General features: G+C 40.3%; 1 protein-coding gene across 1 annotated transcript in view; it reads right to left on the bottom strand.

Moving 5' to 3' along the window:
* Positions 1-23,348, bottom strand: part of DSCAM (Down syndrome cell adhesion molecule) — a gene marked incomplete at its 5' end in the record, with an annotated part of 83,167 nt that extends 59,819 nt beyond the window's left edge. Inside the window, 5 exons of the mRNA XM_009702781.1 lie at positions 8,440-8,595; positions 10,349-10,495; positions 12,107-12,347; positions 19,209-19,279; positions 23,181-23,348. Coding sequence (XP_009701083.1) covers positions 8,440-8,595; positions 10,349-10,495; positions 12,107-12,347; positions 19,209-19,279; positions 23,181-23,348 — 783 coding nt within the window. The remainder of the gene's footprint in view (positions 1-8,439; positions 8,596-10,348; positions 10,496-12,106; positions 12,348-19,208; positions 19,280-23,180) is intronic.
* Positions 23,349-25,632: the final 2,284 nt, after the last annotated feature.

The following is a 25,632-nucleotide window of genomic DNA, read 5'->3' as shown; positions in this document are numbered from 1 at the left end:
CACTTGGTCATCCTAGTGTAACAGAGGAGTAAAAAGGAAAAGAGGAGCATGCCACTTTGGTAACCATGCCCCTGTGGACCGAGACAGATGCCCTGAGTTAGGAAGCAGCCTCTGTGCTGCCCATGCCAGGGGAGAGGGTTTGGAGGGCTGTGCCCCATCCCTAAGAGGGGAGAGGATCTGCTTTAGAGAGCCCCAAAGCAGAAGCTGCCACTGATGGTGAAACTTTTGTGAAGTATCACCCCCAGCCTACATGCATGAAAATACGCTGGCTGTGGCCAGTGAAATTGCCAAATGACACGTTATTATAAATGGTCAATTTTGAGCCCATAACTTCTGCCAAATTATTATTCACTGTATAAATAATACAGATGTGAACAGTTTAATGGACATACATGGTAGAGCTGTGAACTTAATGAAGTGGTGAGCAAATGAGCTGTAGTCCCACGCAATTAGCGCTGCCTGACGTGACCCAGGTCTAGGTAGTGGGGTGACGTGAGAGTAGACCTATGGCCGCACAGTGTCCTTATCCCCAGCCTTGTCCCCAGCAGTTCAGACCTCTGTCTGGCTCTGCAGAACGTGAACTCGCATCTATTTCTCTAATTACAGCAGCTATCTATATAAGCCATCGAAAACTCTCATAGAGAAAAAGAAAAAAAACACCCCCTCCTCTCTAAAACCACATGGAAAAAACTTCAGCCAGGAAATGCTAAATTCTTGGTACACAACCTTAACTGTATCTCTTCGCATGCTTGCATTTTAAGAAAGGCTTTAATTTCATGAGCAGATGTTATTTTTCAAACACATTACACTGTACAATGTCCTCCAACTTTGGAAACACTCTTACACTAATGTGAAAAAATTCCTGCATGCTACAATATCACATTAGATATAAGCTTGTACTTAAAATAGCAAGGGCTACATTTAACATCAGAATGAATTGTTTTAAACTTTCCTGGAAAAAACACCTTTTGCCAACAGGAAAATACTTTAAAATATTTTTAAATCAATCAAAATAAATATTTTGACATATATTTTAATACTGATTGTGGTGACCATTCATGTTGAATTATTAAAATAGACACATTGGATTGTAAATTACTACATATGGTATCAAAGACAAAATGAAACTTGATGGACTCTGTTCTCTACAGAACTTTTAGTTCATGAGGAATCTAATACTTCTGTCTAATTTCAAGCAAAACAACCAAAATGTTAGAATTTCCAGTAAAATTACCATTGCAATCCTTGACCAGCTTGCTTTACTTTCACAGAAAACAGTTATTGTGCAATACAGATGGAAAAACCTTTGTTCGGCAAGCTGATCTTCATAGCTGGATCCTTAATCTCTGTTCTACTGCATTTAAGTAAATAGATATCATGGTGGTACAAAACTTTGCCTATAAGGAGAAGCGAGGCAGCCTGGGTTCAAAATTTGCTTAGCTTTGTGGCTAGCTACTTCAGGTTATAAAAAGCATGTAAGGAGAACTTTAATTTTGTATCTGTACAGGTACTACTGGAAGATGTAAGAAAACTGACAGATAGGCACTACTCAGTGCAACATTTCCGAATATGCATTTTCTATTTATAGTGTGTTGGGAGAGCTAATAAGGCATCAAGTGAGAATGTCATGATTATAATTGCATGCAAACCCAGCCCCTTGCTGCAAAGGGGCTAATTCAGTTAGCAGCTCTATCCAATGCAGAGTAAATATTGATGCTTGACAGCATTCAACTTGTTATTTATACCCAGCTTATTAGAAATGCTATTTGCTCCTGCCACTGAAGAGTGAAAGCTAGCTCTCCGGGGTAATTACTTAACCCATAGGAGGATTCCTTTATGGTTAGTAATGTTTTCTGGAAATCACTGCAAATAGATGTATGAGGTTAAAGTAATTTATTGTTAAATTAGAGTGTGATCTATAGGGACAGGTTCTGACAGTAATTGGTCATGGCTGTCAGCAGTTGAGGGATTAACTCAGAATTCATCTAGCATTTTCCAGTCAATGGACATATGTGGAAAACATTACTTGTCATTGCACTGCTCTATTACTGTTTGCTATACAGACCAGCAGAAAGAGGGGCTAGAAAGAAAGTCGGGAAGCCATATAGTCAAATTTCTAAGCCAAGGACCATTCCACCTCGGTGCGGAGGGTTTGGAATGAGGCAACAGTTCTTGCAGCGGTGCCAAAGTATTCTGAATGTTCATTTATTACTCCTCTTTTCGCTACACTGTCTTTGTTTGCTGGGCTGTGCATGTGGAAACGACTATGTGTGGAGCAGTGTTTACATTTCCTTAGCAAGAATTCTGCAGACTGTCATCTGATGCCTTACAGACCACCACTGTCCGCTGTCCAGAGGGTAAAGTCATTGTTCAAACTCATCCCCTGGACCTAAACAACATTATTATGAGTTAGCTCAGCATCAGCTCAAACATTTCTTACTAAACATGGGTTCCCTGAGTATCTGAAGAAGCCGTGGTGGGGCAATGCGGTGCCTGCCTTATCTTGGAGAGGAAAGACCCCAGTCTTGTTATGCTGATGTAAGGTATTTTCTCTCACGGCTGCTGCATCCCACAGCCTTACTGGCTTCAGTCATTATGAGACAGCAGTATCAAGAGACCTGGGCTGTCTTATTGAATTCTCCACAGATCTTCATTTAGCACGCTGATTCCCACAGATCCCAGCAAGCACAAGCTAAACGTGTACAACAGCACAGTTTCTTTTTTCCATGGTCACCAGGGCTAAAATAACGATAAGAAGTCAGAGGACAACCTGAGCACAGAGAAGCTGAGGACTGCTTCCAGCCAACACTGCAACCTTCCAGGGACCAGATTTGGCAAATTTAAGATCAAAGATGGCCTCATTCTCCAGCTAGCAAGGCTTTGAAAGACACGGAAATAGCATGCTGCTTTCCTGTGGAGGAGAACCCTTTATATTCTTGACAGTGCAAGTGAAATGTTAACGCAGAGAAGGCAATTATACTGAGACAACTAGTTCGGGAAACAGCATTTAGATGTGCCAGATGATGGGGAGGAGCTCCAGGAACTTTCTCATTCTCCTTTTCATAAGCAGAGAGATTATCACCATTTTTCTTCAGAGTACTGAACAGCACGGAGGCAAATGCACAGAGCGCGGTGCGTTTGAGAACGATATCACCAATATATCAGAAAACTGAACCCTGCTTTGTAACAGGTTTTTAATTCTGCACTACACAGGACTATCCTATTGACTGTTACATTTATGAAAAACAAACCAAAATAAACTCCTGACTGCTGCCAGTAGTGCCTTTGTTCTGTAGATATCCCGCTTATACTTATCTCCAATTCAGACCTACACTAGCCAAAATACATTCACATGTGCTGTCCACCCCTCATTCACTCTGAACTGCCCTTATATTAATCACGCCATTTTATCAAATCCTGCCAGTTTCACAAGAGGAACATTTATTATTCTGTACCTTTTTTTGTTAGTCAAAGAGATAAAATTGGAGAACTCTGACAGTAGCAAAAAATGCGTTAAGGGGTCATTAAGGGCAATTTTCCATCATAGCCCCCAGGTGATGAACTGCACAGCCATTCTCATCAGCTGAACGAGCCCAAGCAGAGCTCTGCTCCAAAGAATACTGAACGCACGCTTGATTGGATTTACGCTTATTCATTTTAGAATAAATATAAAGCTTTGTCAGATGATATCTGTACATCCATCTCTCTCATACCAATTGCCAGGAAAGCTTGGTGCCCAGAGAGAGAAAGGAGAGGAGGAAAAACCTCTCTGGCTTCAGGCAGAGCCTTACAATGAGGCTGGCAAAGGGGTTTAGCGTAATTCCTCCTTTCTCCCCGCAGCGAGTCCCTGCTGCTCCCTTCCCGCAGCTCTCCCCTTGCTCTGAACGCTGACGTCTCCGGCAGAGGAGAGCTGGAAGGACAGCACTGCTGCACCCAGCAGTCTTCGGTGATGCACAACCAGCTTTCTGTGCATTAAGAATGTATTTTCCTCAAATGAAACGGATACGAGACAGAAACACACCTCCTCCTGCAGCACAAGAAAGCCCAGGAGCAACCTCTGCCAGACACTCGGTAAAAAGCAGCTGTGCCAGGCCGCATTGCCAGCTGCGGGAAGCTGTCCCTGGGAGGGGGCTCTGGGGGCTGCGTCCCCCGCTGCCCAGTTCTGCCCAAGGTCAGAGGCGCTGGTCCGGCCGAGGTGCTGTGTCCTGTGTCGGGCTTGGATGGGGAGCAAATTCATTGTCTCAACTATAATTTTCTCATATTGCATTTGCAGGGCAGAAATGGGGAGGGAATTTGTCACCCCCGCCCCCATTGCTACAAAATGGGGTAGTTTTTGAAAGCCTACTTTGAACACAGCAAGGAAGAGAATTTGAAGAACTACTTTAATTTTTAATGATTTAGTAAATTAAGTCCTCAGGTGAAGAGGACAAGCAGCTTATTAGAAACTGCAAAGCGGGAAAGTGTAGAGGACATAACCTCAATGAATTCTTAAAAATTGGACATTTCTCCTTGGCTTATTTTTCTGCCAGGAGGAACTTCAGGAAGAGCAGTTTCTTTTTCTGAAGACTAATGGGGGAAAAAAAGCTAGATAACACCCATAAATCTGATCACATTGAAAGGAAAGCTCATTTCCTATTATTTGCTAGAGCTGTTCTCATTTCCTAAGCTGATCAGCAGCACTGTCTGACCTCTGGTGTCTAAAATCAGTATCAAACATTACAAGAAATCGAAGCATCACCTCGTTTCATCCAGGCTGACTGCTTCACTCCCTGGGTTATTCTTATTTTGCCACATTGGAGATTTCACGCCTGCTAAATAGATTTTGCCCTGATGACTCTAGCTGAACACCAACGACAGAGAAGTCACAGGAGGCCACGATCTCCCCTTCCACAGCAGCAGTGGAACACACCGAACCATTGATTTTACAAAGAAAAGTTCCCCTCATGCAAAAGAAATGAAAAAAGAATAAGGAATTAATGGAATGATATGGCTTTATAGTAATAACGATGTGGAGGTCTTGGCAGCCACTTAAAAATATTGTAGATTTACAGATTTTATTAGAGGAGGGTGGAGTATCTTGTGTCGTCATTTTAGCAGAGAAGGTCTGGGAGCAGAGATACAAGGTTTCCAGAGCTAAGCTCTGTTAAGATTGCTATTATTTTTATTTCACATGCTCAGAGAGTGTTCAAACTAGCTTTCGGGCAGGGTCTTTTAGGTGCACTGAAATTAGTCCTACTGAATAATCCTCTACAGGAGACTGTTCCTTAGAAAATTGTAGAAGAAATGCCCATTCTTCTGAGGAACGAGGCAGCTGTTCGAGGCACATAGCTTGGCAATGCGAATGCTCTTTTCCCATTTAACTTCCACAGCCTTAAGGATGTTTAGACCCAGGACTCTGGTTTTGGCTTATGTTTAACTGGAGGCCTTTATACACTCCACTCTAAACCTTTGCTGCCCTTAATAAAAAGTTGTGAAGCTGAAGCAAAACATGAAATCAATGTATCTTCTGGAACACCTTTCAGTTTAGTTTTCTGGACAAAAGATTTAATGAGTGGAACCACTGTGAGGCATCAGAAAACATGTGAAAAGGTTAGTCGCGCTGCCTCGGGGTGAATTATTGCTGAGCTGCCAGGAGGATTAAAGATGAGAGATGAGCCTTTGCAGAGCAGCCAAACACAGCCTGAGTCTATGTGCTTCCCACATCTCAGGGCATCTCTGATCTCAGAAACAGAGACAGTAAAAGAGCCACCAAGAATCAGGGAGAAGCAAACTAGGAAGAGGTGGGTTAAGGAAAAAAAAAAAATTGGGGGTTTGTGGTGTTTCAGAGCTGTTGCAAACTGGAGACAGGTCACAGGAGATGGAGGGTGAGGAAGCAATGGGCACATAACCTTTCAGATGGGAAATACTGTTATAAAGCAGCAAGTTATCCATCGCTCTCCCTGGCCAGCAGGGTAGAGGGAAGTACTCAGCCCACTTTGCAGCAAAAGAGATTGCATTATGGTGGATCCTGAACTGGTACAGGGTACTTAGGGAGGCTATGGCATCCTCATCACCGCAAATTTTGGAGAAAAGGTTAGTAAATATCAGCCATGGCTGAGATGTATCTGATCCTCTTTAGAGCAGGGGAACGGTCTTGGTGAGGTGACAGCAACCTTTCAGGAGTAGTTCACCATGTTTTTGTTGCCCTCAGTGAGAGACAGAGGTACTGCTGGCACCACGTCTGCCATCTGATCAGTTCCAAGAGCTGAAGGAACTTCACAGAGACAAGATGCTATCTGCACCCAGGCAAGTTTTGGTAGCTTGCAGCTCCCATCAAGTTTTTAACTCAACAGAAACCAGTGCATGGCATTTCCAAACAGCTGTTTGGGACTTCTCTGGCATATGTGCCATGAAGTGTTGACCCAGGATCCAGGGGTTGTCTCTACAGGTTGGCTTTGCAGCGATTTCTGGAAGAATGCTCCTTATTGTCCCTCGACATTGGACTGGCTGGCCAATTTGGCCCATAAGGCAGCAGTCTGCAATGTTGCTCAAAGGCATAGACCACCAAGCACATTCATGCTCTCCTCAGGGGTTCTCCGACATGAACTGTACCTCCCCAAGACCGGCCTGTCCCTAAGCTCCTAGAGCAGTGTGGGACAATCCTCCTGTCTGCTGGTGGCTTAAGTCCCCGTCCCAAGGCTCTGGGGTGAAAGCCTTTGTGTTCAGAGAATATTCAGGGAAAAGTTGCCATGCTGGAATCTACTTGACAAAAAGTAACTTGAAAATGCAGCAGGTGGTCTTACAGTTCTCTTATTTTTTACATTTTTCTTTGAAATAAAATCATCTACCTCCAAGCACGGCGTGTCTCAAGAGCATCTGACTTAGGACTTAGGTGCTCCAAAGCAGTTGTTAAAGGACTTTAGGGTGGGATCAGAATGACCTAGCAGCCAGTGTTTAAGACACACAAGTCTATAGCTGAGCAAATTGTCCTTGGTGGTTTCAGACGAGGTGCGGTACCTCGAGACAGTTTTAAACAGCCATTATCACAAGCTGATGCAGAATCTCAGTGATATCTACATCTAGCAGGACCAGGAATTAGACCTACATTAAACAACAATCCTATATGCCTAAATTCCCTCTTATTTCTCAGCTATGAGACACTCACTTAGTGTTTTGCTGTTAAGTCAACTTTGGTCAAAGTAATGGAAAGTATTAAGCACATGAAAATAGAACAAGGAGCAAATAACTCATTTGATAATGCAGGAGAAAATTTTAAAGGTCTAATTTTCATTTATACTGCATCCCCTGGATACAGCTACAGTTGGGGTCAGGTGACTTTACAATGTATGTAAATTTTAGAATGAGTCCCTTAAGATTTTATTGGAAAAAATTACTATCATTTATCAAGTCATTTTTTCATTGGCAAAAATCCGCCAAACATTCATCAAGTCAGTTAATCTCCTGAACCTACTCTCTTGGCACTTTTGTAAATTTCATTACAAATAAAAAAATTGAAAAATATATTCATATATTCATGAATGACCAGTAAACTGGATAAGTAATAAAGAAAAACCCATTAACTAGTTTCCTTGAAAAAACATAGTATAACTCACAGGAGAATTTACCTATCAAACATTATTCAAGTAACTTCATTGGGAGGACTGTGTGAATTTTTATTTCTGCCAAAAAATTATTGATCCAAATTTTCAAAAGTGTTTAGGGATCTAAAGGTGTATTTGTACATCTCGTGGAGTTTTCAAGGCATTAAACAGGTTAGGGACCAAACTCCCCCTGAACTGGAAATTCTAGTCCTTGAGAAATAGAGCAGTATGTGGCATCCTACCGATGAAACCTGAAGTGATATCCACAGTTAAAGTTACAAGAAAGTGGTTATGAAATCTCACGTGTATGTGTCCGTGTGTGATTAGAAGTTTCTTAAACTTTCAGCGTTAGGACTTAAATTTTCCATGTTTTGGTCTATGAACAAAGGCAAGAGATTTTTGTTCTTCATTTTGCTTTTGAGGGAACAGGTGTTTGGAGGAATTTTTTTATATATATACAAAAAAAAAAAGTATCTTAGAAGTATGTAACTTATATAAGATCACCCCAGAACAGTCTCTCTTCCTTTCCTCATTTTCAATCACTTTGAAAGAATTAACTCAAGTCCTCTTAAAATTCTCAAACAAGTTCTTGAAGTACTTGAAGGAAAAAAAAAAAAGGACAAACTTGCTCAGACCATTAGTGTTATCTACAAACTTCTGGCTCACCTGAACTGGAGCCTTAGAAGCAGTCAGATTGTTTTCAAACCTTTGGGTGCATACTCCTCTCCTCTCCGTGCGTTCCCAACTCCAGATAGAAATCTCACTCTGCATGTTTGTGTGCAGTATTTGCACTATTTTGAAAGCCTGAGACATACAAACATTTCGTGAAAGAGGCAATATAAAATGTTTTATTCCTTACCATCTTCTTTAGTGCGGGTGAAAATTTGTTCGCTTCTCACTCCATCTCCAGCTCGTGTAAAAGCCAACACCTGAATGCTGTAGTTGGTGTATTTTTCCAGGCCATCAAGCTCTAGTGATGGCTGTGTAGTAGTGACATTCTTTATCTCTCCTAGCTCTGTAGAATAAAAAGGAAATTGAGTTATTGCCAAGTTCAGTCTTCTCCCAGTTATGGATACCTACTGTGGAATTCCTGGGGATTAAAGGGTCTATCCGAGAAGTAACGCTTCATTATTATAAAACAGCAATGAATTAGAAAATAAATTCCTTTGTGTCCTGACTTCTTACCATTCAAGCAGACCCAGTTTTCATTTTCAAACTTTTTTTTCCAATTTTTTTTAAAATACAGGGAAGAGAATTGAAAATTTCTACAAGTAATAAGATTTTTCATAAAGAATAGATAACAAGAAGAGATTATTGCAAAACATTCCCTAAAGCAAAAATGAGAAAGTCAGTTATCTTCATAAAGATTTTTTGGTTTTCAGAAAGACCATTTCTCACAAGCAAAACCAAGAAAAAGTCCCCTTATTTTGAAATATGGAGCAAGTGCTGCTGCAAAGCACTTGATGGCAGTAATAACAGCTAACAATAGATTTAAACACAGTAAAATCAGATTTACTTGCAGAAAGATGATGCACTTCACATGAATCTTTTTTGCAGCAAGCTAAGAGGTACAAACCATATGGCAAAAAAGCTTTAAACATATTTAGGGCAGAAAATAAAGCTGAACAAATGAAGGAATTCCAGTTTTAAGCACCGCATGAACACCATCTTTTTTCATCATGTTGTAGGACATCACGTAGCAGCTTAGACATGCACTGATAATATTCACATAGGGTCTGATCTAAAGACTACAGGCATCACTGAAAACATTTAATTTTATGTCTGTCATGTCTACATTTTTATATATGCTTCTCATACATTTTTAATCTTGATTTTTAAATGTACAAAGGAATTGGTGGTTTATTTCCAAATATTTTTTACTCTAACATTACCAGTATTAACAATGAGCCTCTGGGTTACACTTCCACTCCAAATTCCCCTTGCCACACTAAGAGAGGCCAGGGTTTGCAATACAGTTGCATATTAGAGTGAACTATGATCCTAATAGATGAAAGCAAAAGAAGGGAGACAGCTCATTGCCCTAGAGCTGTGAAAATTCTGCAGGGCAAATAGGAATAAAGGTATGTGTACCTCAATCCTACCAGTATTTAATTTAGAAGAAAGGACCTTACATAGAATGATCACCATGTGACAAATTACAGATTAGGAAGGTATCTCATTTCTGCTTTGATCATTTCACGCATTCTCTGTTCAGGAGTCTATTTCCATAGGAATGATGTTAAGAGCACAAAACATAAGCACAATGGAAGAGGCTGGCATGAAAATAACAAACCTTTTTCAAAAATATTTCCTTCTTTTGCCCTCAGCTATGGAGATGAAAAGCATCGTGTCAAAAAATAAGCAATATCCTCTCTAGTAGTCAACTAGTTAAGCAAACCGATAACCAACCAAACTAAAATAAAATACAGGTTTGGGGAGGTATGTTCTAGGTTCATACCATCATTCTTTACAAAAGAAACCTGCTGGACTTTGTAACTGAGATGAAATTTGCTCAGATCATTTTGTGTACTATGGTAGTCTATGGAGTGTTGCAGGGTCATGGTGGAAGCCTTCCCCAAGGGCCCTTCCAGGCAGCTTTCCAATGCAGCTACTCTGTTCGAGCTGTACGGAAAATGGCTTCCTTCACAGGGGCATGAAGCTTTCTCTAAACCAAAGGGAAAAGGATGTACAATGCCTTCACAGCAGAGAGTAAATGATATGAAGGCCACATATAGCTTGCTACTTGCCAATAGCTTGATTTCACTCACCTCCATCCAAGAGATTGGCCCAGTAGATAACCCTGAATCCTTGCAGAATCCCATTCAGGGTTTCTTTCGCCAATGTTGACCAAGAAATAGAGATGGTTTCTGGCGATGTGGCAGTGGCTTGCACGTTCCCTGGAGGGCAACTGGGCACTGGAATAAGATATTCACCATTTTTAACTCGATGAATACAACTCAATGTTTACCCTTCAGCTACCCTTTCAATTCTCATTGCTATCCCACCACCTGTTATTTAATTAGCAGTTACGGACTGTTAACAAAGCAAAACCTTTATTCTTGCTACAACCCACATGTTTCTGCAAGTGCAGCTGATCCCGGGAACGACTTCTGATGTCCTGCTTCCCCACTTGCTGACTAGTCTTTTAATAGCTTTTTTGTCACTTCTTTTGACAGATAAATATGTCACAGTGCTGAAATATGCAGAATATTCTGTAAGCAATTTAAATATAATTTTTTAAGTTTGCAGTCAAATTGCCATCGTTCTAACGTCCCTTTAAAATTGGTGATGGGGGAAAGTGGGTACTTCTTTAAAAAATACTGGAAAAAATGTTCATAAAATATTTTCACTGACATTTAGAAAAATTGAAAAAAGTCAGCCAAATCTAAGCCATTTTCTGTTGGCCATTTAGTGTCAAAGCAATACAGCAGTATCAGTATTTGGCATTATTTTTAAAGCTCATGACATCTTTAATTCTAGGAGGGATGAAAAGTAAACATGCTGGATTCTGAAGAAAAAAAATACTATTTATTATAATACAAAATATATATATGTGTGAGCATACTGCCTTCTGAGGTCCTGCAGTGATCCGTCTAGGCCTAGAAACATTTAGAGTAAATGAAAACCACCAGCATTCCATGAAGCATATGCCTCAAAATCTGCAGCTCTTGAGAATTTTACATGCGTGCTACTCCATTTCCCCCATGCGAAAAATCAGAATCCGAGCTGGCACTGTCTTCAGTACCCTGATGCCAACTTACAGGAGCTGAAAAATCTGACCTACGCTATCCTTTAGGATTATTATTTGCTTTTATACTCTAAAATATTGAGCCTCTTTTTGGATATGGAATCATTCTCTTTTTCCACTAGAGGACTCCCTCTCATTGTTTGAGAAGGACTTAGGCAGTTTGGAAAAAAAGAAAACCACTAAATTGTTTCTTGGATTAGACAGGTTGAATTTTGTCTGAAGTAATGATTTTTCTCTCATTATTTTGGGTATCCTTGAAAAAAACACACTTCTCTCTTTAGGTTGACAAGATAAGGGATGGTGCAGTACAAGAGCTCTAGGTTTCACAGCAGATTCCTTTGAAAACAAAAGATAGCCAACAAAATTATCAGCATCGCTTCTCCTTTCAGAGTTTTACTTCTAAGCATCTCAAAACTATGATGAGATCACTATGAAGCTATGATGACATCACAAAATTTGCAAATATGTGAACACCAGAGCAATAAGCTTCTTAATGAAAGCTATGGTCTTAGTTAGTATCATTCACAGCAGGATATATCACATTAGTAGAGTTATATTTATTTACCTGGATGATTCTGCATCTCTTGCAATGAACATTGTACTTGCTCACTGGCCAGACTCTTCCATCCAGCAGTCTACTGAACCTAACACCTGTAAACTCTGGTCTTCTATTATCCTCACTGTAATAATCACTAATCAAAAAATAAACATAACCAAGCAAAAAAAAAAAGAAAGAAATAATAATACGTCCCATCATAGCTGTTTGCCAAGGACCTACCATCCTCAAGAGTAGTGGTGATGATTTCCTGAGAAGAAGGTCCTATTCCAGCCCGGTTACACGCCTGGACCACCATGCCATACTGGGTGAATTTTTTCAGGTTATTCAGCGTATAAACTTCACTGTCCCCCGTGGTATCAATACTGATGATGTTGAATTGGAAATTTCCCCCTGCACTGTACTCCCGATAACCTATCTGGTATCCACGAATAATTCCATTTTGCAAGTGCTTCTTTGGAGCCTACACAGAAAATGAAAGAATACACATTAAGTAGTTGTCTCCAAAGTCAAGTTGTTCCCCTTAAAATTTTTGAAATATACACAAAGTCAACATTTTTTCCTACCAAATGCAAGTCTATTTCTAGGTAAAAATTCAAAAATACTCCCTGCACATGAAGTAGGAAATTTTTACCATGATATACACATTTGAGATGCAGTTTATTCTAATTTGTGCATTCCCGTGCTAAAAGAAAGACCTTAAAATGGTTCATACACAGAAAAATCTGATAAGGAGATACTCTTGAGTTATAATTTGAATTTATAATGTTCTGTTCTCTTATCAGGTGAATCAATCAAAGTTGAGTTGAGCAGGGTGTATTTGCATTACAGGCCCACTATTCACTACTAATTGTGTTTTTGCCAGAAGCCCCTACCATTCACTTGCTAAACCCTTAGTAAGGCATTTATTGATCTGTTGAAGGCAGTCACACAAGTTTATTCAGCTAGATGCATTAGGAAAATTTTACGCCGTGCTTTGAAATATGCTTCTGTTCATTCAGTGTGTAGCGTGGAAAGATGATTAGATAATGAGTGCTGAAGGCAATAATGAAATGGAAAGCAGGGATTTGCATACTGAATAGCTACTAAAACACGGTGTACAATATCTGGCATTCAAGAACACGGGCAGTACAAAACGGTTGGCCGTAATTATGTACCGTATTTCTCAGTCACAGTGCAAGATTCCCTGTACCTGACCAGTGGAAATCAGTTCTGTACTCTGCAACATAAAATGTAGTCTAGAGTAAAACAAGGACTGGTAACTCAGGGAAAAAGCTCATTATTGACAGAAATACCTATTAAAATTCCATGTAAATAGTACTGGACTAACTTCAACATGTGACAATGTTCCTGTCTGATTTTCTCCATATATGAGGTACAATTAGTATAAACATTTTAAGGCACAGTTTATGATCCATAGACAAATGTTCTTTCAAATCCTCCAAACCTCCTTCAAATTCCCACCAGATGCCCATGAGCTCATCCATTCCACTGACCCATAAAAACGTCTTTGTGACGCAGTTTATCGGCAATGAGTTAAACCGACAGAGGCAGCAATTTCTGTTTTTACTATATCCCATGAAATCTACTGAGGAACATATTCTCAGGAAAAATACTCTTTTCTGCCACAGGATCTGGGTGTTTCAGTGAGTTTATAGTCATGGACTGGACTATAGTCTGCTGGACTAAAGTCTCACTGGAGCTGATAAAACCAACGTGGGATTTACCTTTCATCCACTACCAACAAATCATTGCTCTGCAAAAGCCAGCACCTTCTCCATATTTAAATATATTTAAAATATATCACTGGATGGATCTGACTGATCGAATTCTCTCTTCAGACACTTTATTTTTTTTCTCCCTCCTGCCTTCAGAATCAAGAACAAAACTTGAAGCTAGGCTATAATTTCCACTGTACGACTTCAGTTCCTCTGGTACTAACGAGCTCCCTGCAAGCCCGGTGCTGTCCGTCCCCATGCAGATGGCCCAATTAGGAGATTTAGGTCTTGACCACCACACTGTAGGGATTAGAACTGTATTTTTGATATCTAGGAGTATAATTGTTTCCTGTTTGAATATTTCTGTGTTTCGTTGTCAAAATATCCCAACTTCTTTAGAAACGTGTAGGTCTTTTGTTATCACAACACTTTGTTTGCAAGTATGTTACCTATTTTGAACAACTCCACGGCCTTATGATCTTTAAATGATTGCAAAAGGTGGATTTTTAAGCTGGACTGTGGGGTGGAAACTAAGGTCAGATTATTTTTTTTTTGAGATTCAGGTATCTTCATAAGATAAAGTTGTTTCATTCCATCTGAGAAGAAAATAACGTTATCACATTTAAATAATTAAGTATTTCAGGGTGAATTGTATCATTAATTGAAAGATTTCAAATTCTGTTACTAGCCACAGCATTTTGCAGAGCTCATATAGTTTTATAACATTGTCAGTGTGGATGCGAAGGGGCAAAAAGACCGAACTAACATAATCTAAGCATTTCAAATTGGCTAAAGGACAAAGAGTTTGGACAAAGCAGTAGACAACTCCAACAAGTGTTATCACGGGGAGGATCGCTTTCAGACAACGTTGAAGGTCCCTGCCTCTTTTCTAAATGTGTATCAGTGTGGAGGCACCAGTTTAACCATGCCAGGACACCAGTTCTCTCCATCGGTGTTGGATTCCGTCACAGCTTGGCAAATCCTCAACAATCTACGTGGAGATTTCTTGTCTCAAACATCAACGTGCACGCTGCTGCACATCTCAACATCTAAAGTCTCTCCTAGTTAAAGGCTGCAACTGGAACATTCCCATGAGTTACCAGGGGTGGCTTTTGAGCAAAAGTTGTCGCCACAAACACACATTGCACATTGAAATCACAAGTAACATGCATAAAGCACATACACCACATAAAGCAGTGCATTCACTGTTTTGTGAATGGCATACGCTGCCTACTGCCACACAGAGCACGCATTAAGATGCTGTGTGTATGTACACGATATACCGTAAGGCATGCACTATATACCAAGAAAAAATGAGCATACACCTTGTACATAATAGATTACAGAAGCAGATAGGATGTATATTGAAACAGACATATCATACTGTAAACCAGATGGAACATAATGATAAAACTGAATCATACATTTACTATGCGTTGAAATGTTCTCAGAGTAGGATTACAGCCAGAATAGCTTCTTCACTGGGGATTTTGCAATTATATATTTTCTCGTTTTGAATTGGAATAAAATGGCAAATTTTGCATTTTTCATGAAACACCTTTATAATTGTTTTAGGTCAAGGGAATTTTTTTCTTTAAATAAAATAATAACATTTTACTCTTTTTTTTTTTTCACTTTGAAACATTATGCAATATAAAACAAGCACAAAGTCACTTCAGAACAAAGCATTGAAATGTTCTGCTCCACAAAATTTCAAATGTTCCTTGTTAGTACTACCTAAATGCTTCATTTTGGACTGAATTATTGCACAAGTAAATCATATTTGATATATATGCCTTCTTGTGTATAAACACATTTTTTGGTAGAAAATTCAGTGAGCCAACATTTGTCCACCACTAACTGTTTGTGGCAAAAAATATTGTTAACCTTGTGAGTAGTCACAGAACATTATGAAAAAGTAAGTTTCGGTCCATGATCCTACTGCTTATCTCACAAAATCCAATATCCGTAAAATAGGGTATCAATGAATTTTGTAAAGTATGATATTTTATAGTTGTGTTCATGTGTATAGGCACAAAGAGGAGAAAGAATACTTCCCATGCCTAAATTTAATGGATTCATTTACCTTGTAAAGTACTACACAAAAAAATAATGAATATTTCGCTTTTCTAAATTACAATTCCTGTTTAATTCCCATTCTCTCTGCACCATTTTAAACTACCAAAAAGTATTGAGTATTATTTAAAAATTCAGTCTGAAACCCAATGTTCTATCTGGACACATAGAAATGGAATTAAACAGATCACAGACCTATAAAACTTTGCTTAACTAGGATTTTCTAAAAGTGGGCTAAGAGAAACTTTAAAGGAAGATGAACGACTTAGCAAGCTGCAGAAACAGAACTTAATATAAGACGAAAGATAATTGATGTGTTATAACCTTTTGCTATTATTGACACTGTCTGTATTTAAATGAGGTTTGTGAACTTTAAATATCTATGGTTAGCATCACAATCCCTTTTGTATACTGTCATCATGGGTGTATACAAATACTGTCATCATGGGTGTTCACGGCAAATGCTCCACATGCCTCCAAAATAAAAGTGACCAGGTTATTACTGAATTTATTTTCTTCCTTTTTTGCCTCCATGACAATGTAGGACTGATCTCATGGGGTATTTCTTTATTCTTACGTACTTTGTGTTGCACAATGCAATGAGTGCCTTCTGCACAGCAGTGCATCGTGGGGACCTACCCAGAAATCAGGATTCAGCATGGGACCCAACTATATTATGTCTGTGGGACCATCTTAAAGTACCTTTTTGTGTAATGGACTAAAACTGCTCTGGCTGGGAGAGAACTGCAATAATTCAAGGGAAGGAAATGGTTTACTCCTGGTTTGGGACTTCTTAACAGTTGCTGCAAATTGTCATTCAGGAAATAATTTTTCTAGTACAGGTAGGACTACGCAAGCACGAACCTTTCAGGAAGGCAGCTCAGCGACTTCACCTTTGTCTGCAAAGGAGCTTCGAGGTCAAGGAAAATAATTAGGTTTCAACTACATCCAGCACCACAGAGAAATTTAGCACCCATCTGATGAGCTAATCTACCAGCAGATAGAGCAATGACTGCAAATCAAGGCAAAGAGTTTTCAAGCTGAGCACACAGGGGCTTGACAGCACAAAGATCACAATAAGCAGAATTACAGTGAAGTGCCAGTGGTGCCTTTTGCTGTCCAGCCTTTCATAGGTAGATCTCCAGAGCTTCTGCCACTTGCAAAGCAGCACCTCACAGGGTCTTGTGGTTTGCTGGGGCCATAGGCCACCTCTGGCTAGAGCCAGCAGCACCTTCCTAGCACTTTGCTACAGGACACTGCCACAGTGCCTCTCGTGCTGCTTGACCACATCAGATACTGCTGGTCAATAAGTTAAAAGATTTCACAGATTTAGCAGAGACTGGGTCTATAGGAATAATATCCTGAAGGTTCACAGAAGACTGGGTATTCATTGGAGACGTGGTGCACAGTCTGGCAGTGCAGTCCACAGCAAACTCCAAATGTCTAGCCAGCGTCTGCACGGTGCGTTGGCACCAGGTTCACGTGGTGGTGCACAGTTCTGGGAGCACGGACCTACCTTTCCTCATCTGGATATATGCTGCATGGGTACAGGCAGGCACTTCAAAGTCACAGGTAGCTCACACCTCAAGCTCACTCAAATTGTGAAAATCCATCTCTACACCTAGCTTACAAGACTTGCCAGGGCAATGGAGTATGTATTCAACATGTAGCTCATTTCTGTGATTATTTTGTTATGTGAGATACTGATCATTACTTGACAAGTATTCACAAATCAAATTCCAAACACGATCCTGAGAATACAGCTGCTCATTTGATGTGCTTCTACTCCCCAGACAACACACTGAGTTACACCTGAAGTGTCCTGGACACACAAACTGAACCATATTTTAGACACTGTTATTGAAATGTAGGTGTGGGAATTTTTTTTGTCCTGTAGCTGCCTGCACACATCTGCATCTATGAAATTTAATGGCAAATCTTCAGAATCACAAATGGCAGCTATAAACTCCAGCAGTGCCTCTCCTCCTGTGGCTTTTGAAAATATCCCCCCAAGTGAACTTTAAAGAAGCAAGCAAAGCCTTTCAATTTGCCTACCCATACATCCATTAAAACAAGTTCATGCATAGAAGCTTGGAGGTTATTGTTGACTAGATCTGATGGCAGTCATACTTCTTTAATGCTTTAAAAAGAAATAACCCATTAAGCATTTATTTCAGTTGTTAAGAATCACTTGTATGCTCTGCATTGCTTCAGTAGCTACTTCCACCAGGTAAGCCTGTGGCTAGCGACCACATGCCTTTCGTTTTTGAAACCATTTGATGAAAACCAACACTGATATAAATGTAAGACATGGACGAGACCCAAGCATCAGCACTGCCTTTGGGACCTGTGCAGAAGAGGTTTGATAAAGACTACTGCTTTTGGAGCTCAATACCAAAACATCTCATCGAAACAGAATTTTTAATGCACCATTTTGAAAACACCATTGAACTACTCAAAAAATCTTGGCAGCTGAGGTCCCTCTGTGCTAGCTGGACACCTCAGTAGTTATATGTCCACCTGCACTGTATGGACAGCATGCACGGTAGAAATCTGTCTTTTCAGGAACCGACTCAAAACTAACACAGGATTGTGCTGGTTATTTGTACAATAAATAACTATCTGCCCACGGTTATTTATATGGTTAATAAGCAGTAGTTCACTGCTACTATTCTGATTTTCTGGATAGTGCATATAACACGGCAAAAGCTACATCCTCCACATTTGCAGGAGTAATTAACATCACTGTAGTAATTAATTACTATTATTCCACCATCCCACTCCAGCACTTACTACATATTTCAGAATCTTAAATATATGGAATTATCAATACAATTTGGAAACTGCCATTCATATTGAGATTACACTACTGTAATTAGACAGCTTTATTCCGTCTGCTACAATGTACAAGCAGTATATATTACAAAACTGTTTAAAACATGGTTTAAGTACCTCTGGTATCATACCAAAAGCATTTAAAACATTCTGTCATTGTCAAAACATTGGGCAAAATCTAGAAAAAATTACATGAGTCACGAGACATGCCAGGTTTTTAAATACTATCAGTTGCTGATATTTTTAAATCAGTTGCTCCAATTCATCAATTCCCATGGACTATCTTGAGAAATTACACTGCTCTCTCCGTGCAGGCATGCCTACAGTAAGGCTCTGCCCCCAAGTCCATTGCAGTGGGAAAAAACACCCATTGGCTCCAATGCTTTGGGGAAATTTTGCCCAAAACCACAGTGAAATTCTGTGAGTGCTTATTTTCCAGCATTTAGCCTTATCTCTGAAATCAGAAGGAAGTAGGAAATGTTCTTGCCATCAGTACAGGCAAGCACCTGCTGCTATTACTCTCCAATGGAAGGTTCTTTCTTTGCATAGTCTACCACTCTTAATGGCAAATATTTTGTTGGCAAAGGCACCTGCAAGGTCTCTCTCAAATAAAACAACCGATTCACAGTTGTTACAATATTCTCCTCAACGGAACCTCTTTGAATGCACCAAAATACTGTCTGAATGGTATTTACCTTCCAGGTGACCCTAATGCTTTGTGAAGATATAGGCTCAAGTTGGACATCCTGAGGTGGACCATCAGGAGCTGGAAAGAGAGAAGAGAGATGCATCAAAACTGGCCCTCGCAGCCCACAGAATTCAGCACTTCATACAGCATGTCACATCTTAACACACCAACGTCACAGAGATTTGGACTGAGTCAATGTCATATGGAAAACCGAAGACACCACTTCATTAAACAAAACCAGAGTGTAGCATCTTTCTTATTCAGGCGTCATCTCTGGCCAATAGTGAAATACAACACATGCCAAAGCATAGCGATCTAGTAACTAAAATAAGAGTGAATAATAGCGACTTTTCTTGTTTAGTGATACTCTCACAATGCTGTTTCTGCTTTGTAAATAGGCAAGACCCATTTTCAGCGGTCAGACCCCTGTCGGTGATAGAAATACAGCAGAACCCATTTGAAAGCAGATGAGGCAGGAGCTCCCCATCCAGCCTTCATCATGTTGCACACTTTCCAGTGGGATCCCCTTTGTTCACTACAAACTGAGCACATTCAGTCAAATATCAAGTATTTTATACACAAAAACCTGCACACTTTACCTTCTCCCCCTCCCCAGTGTAAGTATTTCAGCCTGGAAATCAGACAAAAAAATAACTGCCAGATGGAAAAAGCATGCTGCAGCTCCTGCCTGAGTCAGGAGGAGTTTCATTTACTATCGATACGCTGCCAAGGGTGTGCATGATGCTTTAAAGGTGAATTCAAGAAGGTCCTGAGTCTAGGGGAACCTACTTGTCAGTTGGGCAGCTACAAAGCAGATCAAGAATTGGCTGGGATTGAACGGAGAGATGTGAAGTAAATTGCTTGCTCAGCGAGGTAAATCATTGTAAAAGAAAGATCTGAAGAAAGGAACGGAATCATCTTCAGCTGCCGTAGAGGGTTCCCTTGACGCAGAATATGGCCTCAGTAAAAGGTATTAAATTAAGTTTAATAGCACGACAGAGGAAGTAAAGCAATAAAAAGGGTGAGAAGGGGCTGTTAGAGGTGGAGCAGCAGCAAATGACAGCTCTGGTCAAAGGAACCAGAACATTTTGCTTTAACTGATTAAAGCAAAGAGACCCAGAATACAGCCTGTAATATGTTTAAATTATTAAATATACCCTATTCTGGGCCATTCTTGACTGTCCTCCATATGGGAAATTTCCAAAGGTTAAAAGAACTTTATTTCCATTCCTCTTGCATTAACGTACAGGAAGCAGAAGAGGAAAAAGTCCACTGGCAAAAATGAGTTCTCTACGAATGTTTTGAGGCCTGTCCTTGACTCTGTGCCCATGCTGACAAACACAAATGCCATTTCTCCAGGTACATTATAATGTGGTGGAATTTGAGTAAAGCATTTGATCCTAAAAATGGAGTTTAAAATGTGCTCCTTAAAATCTTGACTTTTCCTTGAAAGACCCCAAAAGTCTTTACAGACCTGAGTAGTTCACTGTTCCCAGCATACCACGGTGAAATGTTAACTAAGAAGTCATTTGTTTTCCATACTCAGTGTCATACAGAGTTTGTGGCAAAAACACAAAGAAAACCCAGATATCCCAGCTTCCTCGACTGATTTCAGTATTAACAGCCATAATGCTTTTTTTTTTTTTCTGATAAGCATTAGTGCAAGTGTGTACTTGCAGGTGTTTTTTTCCAACACAGGAACTAACTGTGGTTGTATGGAGGGAAAAAGGTGGCATGTAAGCTTTGAAATCATGCCGTGCTTGACTACCCTTTTGCCACACAGACCCATTATATTTTCTTTCCAATAGCTAATGCTGGGCGACTCGGGTCACTGTAATATGTGAGACACAATCTGCACCCCCGTGCCAATAGCATGGTTTGAGTCGTTCAGTTTTTGTATTGCCTTTCTTGGATCTTTGTTTTGCCCCCTTTTCATTACTTTGTCTCTCACACCCTGCACCCATGCCGTTCTCCATTTCCTATTTTAAAAGCAGAGAACAGAAGTAAACAGTGATCAAAAAATGATGCTTCTGTACATCACCCACCACCTGAAAACAAAACCCAGCGGACAAACATCACAAACTCTGCCTAAGCCTGACCTCCTCTCTTCCAATTGTTCCCTAGATAGATCAGTGACTTTTGAATACACTTCCACACTGCTGTTTTTTTCTCCAAACAGACGGTTGCTTAAAGGACAGCGACAAAAGGATCAATTATTCTGAAACTTGGTTACAAAGAACTGAATAAAACGTGATGTTAAGGTTCCACCCAGTTCATGGGGAAGCTGGTTTTTTTACTTCAAGGCCAGCTGCTGATCTTGGATCTTGACAACTTAATTATCAGTCAGGAAAAACTTGGCAAGTAAGAAATATTCCAAGCATGGGTGAATAAGAGAGAATGAGAGAGTAGATCCAAGACCCACCACTCTACTTTGATGTATGTGCACAAGGAAGGATGGGCATTTTGGGGATGACGGCTGGAAGAATGGATAGTCTGTTTTCTCTAGTGATTTCACATTTTACATGAAGAAAGAAAGATAAAAACCTTGATCAAATACAAATATTTTCCAAACAAACTATTCACCATTAATAAAGTTGTTCACTGAAGGCTTTCCTTCCACTAGGATGAAAAAAGACACCTGGTGAAGAAATGCATGCAGCTCACGTTGTCTTCTGCTTATTCTGCTTTGCACTGTGAGCTCTTCTGTTCTGTTCTTACTCAGAAAGTACCTCGGAGCCAAAAACATGTTCTCCTGACAAGGGGTATATTTTCACTGTAGTAAATTCACCCACAGAGAAAATGAGTGGGAATTACACAGCTGTATTCATATGAGCTGAACTGAAAATCAGTCACCGAGTGTTCAAAGCCTAGACCAACATGAAAAAGAAGTAGGGTTTTCACTGCCGGGACACCGTCACCCAGATACTTGCATTATGGTTTTCCTCTCAAAATCTCCAAAGAAGGAAACATTGCTGACTTAGCATAAGAGAACACAAAAAATAAAATTAGCAATATAAATATGTGCTTTCAAATACAAATGAACAAGCTCCTTTCTGGTCAAGACTTTTCAGAGTAACTTCACCCAGTTTCAGTGGGCTAAGGGTGTTGAACCTGCTTGGGTTACTCTCAACACCTTTGTACATTGTATATAATTGCAACGTATGCCTGGCAGAAGTATTTTGGGCCATTCAGTATTTTCATCCCTAATTGCTGAAAGAGAGAGCTGTAGCCCTCCGCTTTTCACCCGTAAGTTTTTTTCACTGACACATATAGGACTTGGGACGTGGTAGAATGCACAAGGCTGTGCTGTCGTTATCCATCTGCCACTTCTGCTAGCCCTGAGAAATAAAACTAAGACGGCACTGGAAGGTAGCAACTCGAGTACACAAAAGAGAGGCTCCAGCCCACAAAGTGAAAATGCCTTCATAGCCCTCCTGGTACAGAAACCTGTAACGGTGTAGAAGAATACATGGCAACAAAGAACAGGGGGATGACATTAACTGATGACAGCCAACTGACTTTTACAGTGATCAGAAAACTAATTGGTGGGTGGGCTGGGGGATGGAATAGTCAAAGGAAGAGTTGATCAACGTTCCCAAATGGGGGTAGCTTGAATTAGTTACCCACACTAACCTCTGAGCGTCTAAGGAAAGCCACAAGACCCACAGGGGAGGAACTACCACTAAAAACAGTATGTTGTTGATCGAATTGCCTAAGTGTATATATAGGTGTGCCGTTTCCAGTACTCCAGGCTGAAAATTTGGAGCACAATGTCTTCTTTGACCACTAGATGCCACTGAACGGCTTTAATTACAGGCCTGCACGATGAAGTTGCAAAAGTCACAATGTTTTATGGGAACAATTCAGTATTTCTTTCGATGCAGCTGCAGCAACATCAGCAGCATTTCAAGTAAAGATTCCTCATGTCCAAGACCAATAATTCCCAGCATGATTTAGATGCGACAAAACCAGAGCGTACCTGCTTCATCGGTAGTGATGGTGAGCTCATTGCTGGCCTCGCTCTTGCCGATGCGATTCTTGGCATACATGCGGATATTGTAAGTTGAGGAAGGGTGGAGGTCAATGATAGTGGCTTGGTTTAGCTGAGGGGAAACATCTTTGGTTCTCTGAACAGAATCCCAAGAGTCTATTTAATAACAGGTTAAAAGAAAACAGAGAAATAAAAGACAATGTTAACGTCGCTAACACAAGCACGCAGTTAAACCGTCGCCATTGCTGAATTAACCCAGAAAATGCCCACTGGTGCAAGCAAATCAAGTGATCGCCTTCCTTGACAGCACTCCCGCCTGCTCCAAGGGTTGCGCTGTGAACAACGGGATCTCAGCCCCAGGGTCATCAGCAAATGCGAGGAAATACCTACTCTCTTGCCTTTTTTTGAGGGGGTGGTGAGAGCAGCAAAGCTTCCCCAGTTGTCTGTGTGAGTGTGCACATACTGGGTTTTTACCATTGCTACTTTGGAACAACCGTGACAAAGATGGGAGCTGCTGCCCCGAAGGGATCCTCACGCAGCGAGAAGGTGGGTCGTGCTCCAAAAGCGGGGGTAAAGGAGTTAATAAACAGGAATGGAGGGCACTTAGAGATCAGGCAGAAATTTTGATCCCAAGCTCCATGAGCTCAGACCATAGGTGAACAGCGAGCATGAGCATGGAGTACTTAGACCTGGGGCTCAGCACCCTCCAGGACCGATGCTATTTCCCTGACTCATGTCAGGATGCAGGTGCAGTTTAATACAAGGGCAATGCAGAACCCTCTTAGCTGTTCGCATACATCTGTAAAAGGAGGAGCACATTGTTATTAATCATGTTTACTATTCATCTGCTGGTTATGTTTTTAATAGATTCTCCAGACATATAACAGGAAAAAGGATGGAAATTGGCTAAACACAGTAACTCCTCCTTTTCATCCAAGAATTCAATTGCTGCAAACAAAATAAAATATATCCGTTTAAAGCATCTTGATGTCTTTTACGCGTTGCCATCCTTCATTTCTTTCTTACTGCAGGCGATGTTCCTCCTTTAACCTCTGCAGCATCCTACGGGGGATGTCACTGGAGGCTCTACAGGAGTGTTTTCCAGTGTGGGTCACTGCAGGCAGGATCGCAGAAAGCTCAGCAGATAAGAAAGACTAGTTTAAAAATACAAAGCTCACTCAGATACAAAATATTTGCACATACTGTGGAAATTCTTTCATATGAGCTTGCTAAAAACCGCACAAGTTGTCAAAATGACATCTGCAGCTTGGCTGGTTACAGGGCCTGTTTGCTTGTCCGTATGGCTTCGTTTATCCACAAAACATTTAGGAATCAGACATTTAAGTGCTGACCAAATGCACTTGGAAATATTTTTCCTTGGTAACTGAGTTTGTCACGGCTTTCTCTGTCGGATGCTTTCAGAAGCTCTGAAGGAGTTACCTGCAGGCAGCGCCGCTACAGCTTGCTTTCGGCTTGCTACGACTTCACAGAATTTCTTAAACTTTACAGAATTTTAACCAGCAGTTGCACGCCATTGTGTTAAATGTTATACAAGCACAGAAGGAGATTCTGTCTGTTGTAATGTGCCACGCCAACAGGAAAGGAATTTAAGAAAAAGAGCTGCTTGGTATGGAGAACGTGTTAAATTTCCTTTGAGGACGATGAGAATTTCTTTTCATATAGTCTCTATATTATCAAATTGCTTAAGTTTTCACTTGGTTGTTTGAAATACTGACCTCTCAGTGGTAAGACTCCGTAGTACATACTAGCCTCTAAAATTAAATAAACAAATTGGAAAAATTCTGGTAATTCTTAGTAGATGAATGCCACACCACAGAGAAAGAGAGATATGAAAACTCAGTCTTCTGTACTTGTAAATGTAGGTTTCCAGTGTTTATTTACGACCCATGTATGGACTTCAGGAGTATGTTTTGACACGTGTATCTCCCTTTTGAAGGATAAAATAAACCTACAAAAGCAATCCCTCCAAACTGAGTCAGTCCAGAGAGAAATCAATCAATTTCTCTCTAAAACTGTTTTTAGTTTTGAAAAATTTAAGTGTTAATAAGAAAAAAGAAAAAAGAAAAAGTTAATTTCCCTTTCTTCCAGCAAACCCTAAAAATAATGTCCACGTCCACGTGGTAAGTAATTGAGTGAGGTATTAAGGTGGTTTATTGGCTCTTCTGGTTTTTATTGTTCCAGAGAGCTCTAAAATCTACTCACCTAGAAAGACTGAAAAAGTACAGACAACAAGCAGCAATGGGCTAGCAAAAAAAAAAAAAAAGCTAAAAAAAGAGCAGAATTTTTAATGTATTCTTTATCCCACTCATAAAATGCTACAGCCAGGCATTTCCCAGTGTTATACAAAACGCAGGCTGACACACCGATCTATGAAAAATGTGTGAGTGTATGAAGACCGCCCGCTGCCAACCTGAAGAGG

Source organism: Cariama cristata, unplaced genomic scaffold (assembly GCF_000690535.1).
Source record: "Cariama cristata isolate BGI_N322 unplaced genomic scaffold, ASM69053v1 scaffold1926, whole genome shotgun sequence".
Classification (NCBI taxonomy): Eukaryota; Metazoa; Chordata; class Aves; order Cariamiformes; family Cariamidae; genus Cariama; species Cariama cristata.
Note: the sequence above shows the minus strand (reverse complement) of the source record. Positions and strands in the feature narration are given on the sequence as shown.